This window comes from Lipotes vexillifer, unplaced genomic scaffold, assembly GCF_000442215.2.
Source record: "Lipotes vexillifer unplaced genomic scaffold, Lipotes_vexillifer_v1.1 scaffold809, whole genome shotgun sequence".
Taxonomy (NCBI): Eukaryota; Metazoa; Chordata; class Mammalia; order Artiodactyla; family Lipotidae; genus Lipotes; species Lipotes vexillifer.
In genome coordinates, this window is record NW_006788521.1 from 1,780,726 (window position 1) to 1,785,957 (window position 5,232).

General features: G+C 50.4%; 1 protein-coding gene across 1 annotated transcript in view; it reads right to left on the minus strand.

Annotated features, from left to right (window-relative positions):
- COL15A1 (collagen type XV alpha 1 chain) overlaps nucleotides 1-5,232 on the minus strand; it is a 103,718-nt gene that overhangs the window by 51,749 nt on the left and 46,737 nt on the right. Inside the window, exon 8 of the mRNA XM_007461650.1 lies at nucleotides 3,193-3,348. Coding sequence (XP_007461712.1) covers nucleotides 3,193-3,348 — 156 coding nt within the window. The remainder of the gene's footprint in view (nucleotides 1-3,192; nucleotides 3,349-5,232) is intronic.

Sequence of the window (5,232 nt, forward strand, 5' to 3'; positions counted from 1 at the left end):
CCCGCCACCTCCAGCGTTGCTTCCCCCAATCTTTCTAAGATCCTACTGTGACTACATCACTTCCGGCTTTAATACCCTTCATTCCACATATTGCGTTGATATACGATATCTGCGTTTCTCTTTCTGACTTAATTCACTCTGTATGACTTCTGTATATACAGCAGAAACTAACACAACATTGTAAAGCAACTATACTCCAATAAGAAAGATTTTAAATAAGTAAAATGAGAGCCAAAAAAATTTTTTCATAAATAAGTAAAAATGAGAGCAAAAACAAATAAAAGTTCTATATTATTTAAAGGAAAATGAAATAAGATCAAATAATTGAGTTTGAGGTCACTCATGCTTTACTGAAAGCTGAAATTAAAGAGCATGTATAAAATCTGGGAAAAAAAAAAAAAACACCCTTCGGTGACTTCCCATTTCTGTGCTGGACACTCAGGCTCCGTCTCACGGTGTCCACGGTCTCAGAGGCTTCTCTAGCCACATTTCCCCTCCCCGTTGCTCACACCGGGCCCCACAGCCATGCCGTGCTTGTTTAGGTCTTTGTGTGCTCCTGTTGATGCCTCCAGTCCTTTGCTCCTGCTGGCCCTCCTCCCGAACACACGTCTCACCCCATCACTTCTAAGCATCCCCCTGGTCTCGCCTTCAGCCTCCTTTCCCCAGGAAGGCTTCCTGGCCCCCCGAGGCTGGGCTCTGGGCCTCTTTTTTTTTTTTTTTTTTCTTGCGGTACGCGGGCCTCTCACTGTTGTGGCCTCTCCCGTTGCGGAGCACAGGCTCTGGACGCGCAGGCTCAGCGGCCGTGGCTCACGGGCCCAGTCTGGGCCTCTTTTGATGCTCCCCTGTGCTTCTCCTATTGTCCCTCTTCCCTCTCTGTTCCCAGGAGCTGGGTCTGTCCTGTTCACCTGGAGCCCAGCACAGCACTCCACAAGCACCTGCTGAATGAGTCGACAGAGGCCTCGGCCTCCAAATCAGTGTCTACTGGGACTCAGCCCCACAAGGCTGTCACTCTGTCCTTTGCAAACAGGTGAGGAAGGCCAGTGTCTGCTCCCACCTGAGACGCCACCAAACTCCAGAAGCAAGTGAAGCGAAGCATGTACTCTGAGCTAATTACCAGAGTGACCCCTCCCCCAGGGTGCTTGGTGGACATGGAGAGGGTCAGTCCCTCGGTGGGCACACTGCCGGCCTCTGCTTCCCTGGCAGTGCTGATGGACACCTCGGCCTCCCCAGCTGCTGCTGTTGCTGCCAAACCTTCTTCCATATGTGGACCCTGGGAACAAAGGCATCACTAGGGACCACGTCACTTGCCCATGCCCCCGATCAAGGTGGCTGTGGCTGGAGAACACTGACTGCCTGTGCCCCCCGGCAGCTTGCATTTCTGTAGCTTCTTTCCTCAAGGCACTTTGTTGTCTGTGATGTTACCCCAGCTCCACAACAGTCCCAGAATCCCTGTGGCAGGAGAGACTGCAAGTCACGCGTGTCTCCCACGTGATTCCAAGCATCTGTTTGCCACACCAGTGACTGGGAGATCAGTGCCTCCTGAGACACATATAGCTATGCCTCCTGCTACAGCGCTAGACACTTCAATCTAGGCCTGTGTTCCTCCGTGACCTCCCCTATGTGCGCATCCAGGAGCCATAAGAACAGGGCAAGTGTCTTCGTCCATGATGGTGCTTCAGAGGTACACAGGCGGCAACCCCGCCCTCCTCAGCCTTCTACAGACTGGACACCCCTCTCTTTCCCCGTGACTCAGTTTCCACCGGAAATTCACAGGCAGATTCTCTGAAGGTTACACAAGCAGATGCAGGAAATGGCAACAGAGAGCAGCTTTGGCTCTTGGTGTCACCAAACCAACTATGTTTTAATCTCAGTTTCACAAAGGTTTGTTTTTTAAAAAAAGTTGGGGTGGGGTTTTGCTTCGTTTTGCTGCAAAAAGTAGTTCTTTTGGGTTTTTTTTTGTTTTTCAGCCACACCTCATGGCTTGCGGGATTGACCAGGGATTGAACCCTGGCCCCGGCAGTGAAAGCCTGGAATCCCAACCACCAGGCCACCAGGGAACCCCCCAAAAATGTAGTTCTTTTGGATACTAAAAACACTAGGCTGATCAGAGTTAGACATATTTCTTTGCTGAAGGACTTCTCAGAGCCCCCTCTGTAAGAAGAATAAAGAGTGGATCATTCCCCAAACTTACTGGCCTATAGAACCATTTTTCCATATAACATCAAATCCTTACAGAATTATTGTCCCCCCAAAACAGAGAAAAGATGATGTCATAGGATTTTAAAATGAGATTTTTTTTCTGACTCAATGTCAGCTAAAGCCCCAAAGTACAATTCCATAAGCCTCAGGTAACCTCCATGTTCTAAAAAAAGGAGCCAGACGACTTACGTGGGACAGGCAAAGAGAATGAAATGGAATCAGTTCTATCAGCATTCACCCACCACCTGCCTTCGGCTATGTAAGAAAAGGTAAAGAATTCATTTAGGGGTTGAGTGCTTAGAGACTTTTGTAAGAATTCCTTTGGAGACAATTTTCTGCGTGCTGTGGCTCACCCCTGGCCCCCACCACAAACCATTTGGTGAGCTGGGTATGTAGTGTTTGGACTTTGGGAGGCAAAGGGAGTGGTGTTTGATTCCCTCTAGGGAAATACCAAAGGCAAAAGCAGGGAGCCATCCAGACTGAGTCAAGAGAAAGAGACAGAGATATCTGCTCTGCAGTTGTTTTCCTGGTGATTGACTGATATGACCCTTCCAAAGGGAGCCAGCTAAAGCCATCTGGAGATGGACTCCCACCCAAAGGGCCCCCTAGAGGATCAGGGTGACCAGCACGGGGTGGAAGCCCAGGCGGAAGTTAAAAGGCCAAAAATGGACTTGGGTCCTAGATTCCCTGCAGGAAGACCTCTAAGGAATCACAAAAGGCCCCGTGACAGAATGTTCCAGCAACCAGATATCTTCCCCACAAAAAGCCCAGATCACTGTCTGACCAGCCACATAAAATTGTGTCGTGGGGTTTCCCTGGTGGCGCAGTGGTTGAGAGTCCGCCTGCCGATGCAGGGGCTACTGGGACTCAGCCCCACAAGGCTGTCACTCTGTCCTTTGCAAACAGGTGAGGAAGGCCAGTGTCTGCTCCCACCTGAGACGCCACCAAACTCCAGAAGCAAGTGAAGCGAAGCATGTACTCTGAGCTAATTACCAGAGTGACCCCTCCCCCAGGGTGCTTGGTGGACATGGAGAGGGTCAGTCCCTCGGTGGGCACACTGCCGGCCTCTGCTTCCCTGGCAGTGCTGATGGACACCTCGGCCTCCCCAGCTGCTGCTGTTGCTGCCAAACCTTCTTCCATATGTGGACCCTGGGAACAAAGGCATCACTAGGGACCACGTCACTTGCCCATGCCCCCGATCAAGGTGGCTGTGGCTGGAGAACACTGACTGCCTGTGCCCCCCGGCAGCTTGCATTTCTGTAGCTTCTTTCCTCAAGGCACTTTGTTGTCTGTGATGTTACCCCAGCTCCACAACAGTCCCAGAATCCCTGTGGCAGGAGAGACTGCAAGTCACGCGTGTCTCCCACGTGATTCCAAGCATCTGTTTGCCACACCAGTGACTGGGAGATCAGTGCCTCCTGAGACACATATAGCTATGCCTCCTGCTACAGCGCTAGACACTTCAATCTAGGCCTGTGTTCCTCCGTGACCTCCCCTATGTGCGCATCCAGGAGCCATAAGAACAGGGCAAGTGTCTTCGTCCATGATGGTGCTTCAGAGGTACACACAGGCGGCAACCGCCCTCCTCAGCCTTCTACAGACTGGACACCCCTCTCTTTCCCCGTGACTCAGTTTCCACCGGAAATTCACAGGCAGATTCTCTGAAGGTTACACAAGCAGATGCAGGAAATGGCAACAGAGAGCAGCTTTGGCTCTTGGTGTCACCAAACCAACTATGTTTTAATCTCAGTTTCACAAAGGTTTGTTTTTTAAAAAAAGTTGGGGTGGGGTTTTGCTTCGTTTTGCTGCAAAAAGTAGTTCTTTTGGGTTTTTTTTTGTTTTTCAGCCACACCTCATGGCTTGCGGGATTGACCAGGGATTGAACCCTGGCCCCGGCAGTGAAAGCCTGGAATCCCAACCACCAGGCCACCAGGGAACCCCCCAAAAATGTAGTTCTTTTGGATACTAAAAACACTAGGCTGATCAGAGTTAGACATATTTCTTTGCTGAAGGACTTCTCAGAGCCCCCTCTGTAAGAAGAATAAAGAGTGGATCATTCCCCAAACTTACTGGCCTATAGAACCATTTTTCCATATAACATCAAATCCTTACAGAATTATTGTCCCCCCAAAACAGAGAAAAGATGATGTCATAGGATTTTAAAATGAGATTTTTTTTCTGACTCAATGTCAGCTAAAGCCCCAAAGTACAATTCCATAAGCCTCAGGTAACCTCCATGTTCTAAAAAAAGGAGCCAGACGACTTACGTGGGACAGGCAAAGAGAATGAAATGGAATCAGTTCTATCAGCATTCACCCACCACCTGCCTTCGGCTATGTAAGAAAAGGTAAAGAATTCATTTAGGGGTTGAGTGCTTAGAGACTTTTGTAAGAATTCCTTTGGAGACAATTTTCTGCGTGCTGTGGCTCACCCCTGGCCCCCACCACAAACCATTTGGTGAGCTGGGTATGTAGTGTTTGGACTTTGGGAGGCAAAGGGAGTGGTGTTTGATTCCCTCTAGGGAAATACCAAAGGCAAAAGCAGGGAGCCATCCAGACTGAGTCAAGAGAAAGAGACAGAGATATCTGCTCTGCAGTTGTTTTCCTGGTGATTGACTGATATGACCCTTCCAAAGGGAGCCAGCTAAAGCCATCTGGAGATGGACTCCCACCCAAAGGGCCCCCTAGAGGATCAGGGTGACCAGCACGGGGTGGAAGCCCAGGCGGAAGTTAAAAGGCCAAAAATGGACTTGGGTCCTAGATTCCCTGCAGGAAGACCTCTAAGGAATCACAAAAGGCCCCGTGACAGAATGTTCCAGCAACCAGATATCTTCCCCACAAAAAGCCCAGATCACTGTCTGACCAGCCACATAAAATTGTGTCGTGGGGTTTCCCTGGTGGCGCAGTGGTTGAGAGTCCGCCTGCCGATGCAGGGGACACGGGTTCGTGCCCCGGTCCAGGAGGATCCCACATGCTGCGGAGCGGCTGGGCCCGTGAGCCATGGCCGCTGAGCCTGCGCGTCCGGAGCCTGTGC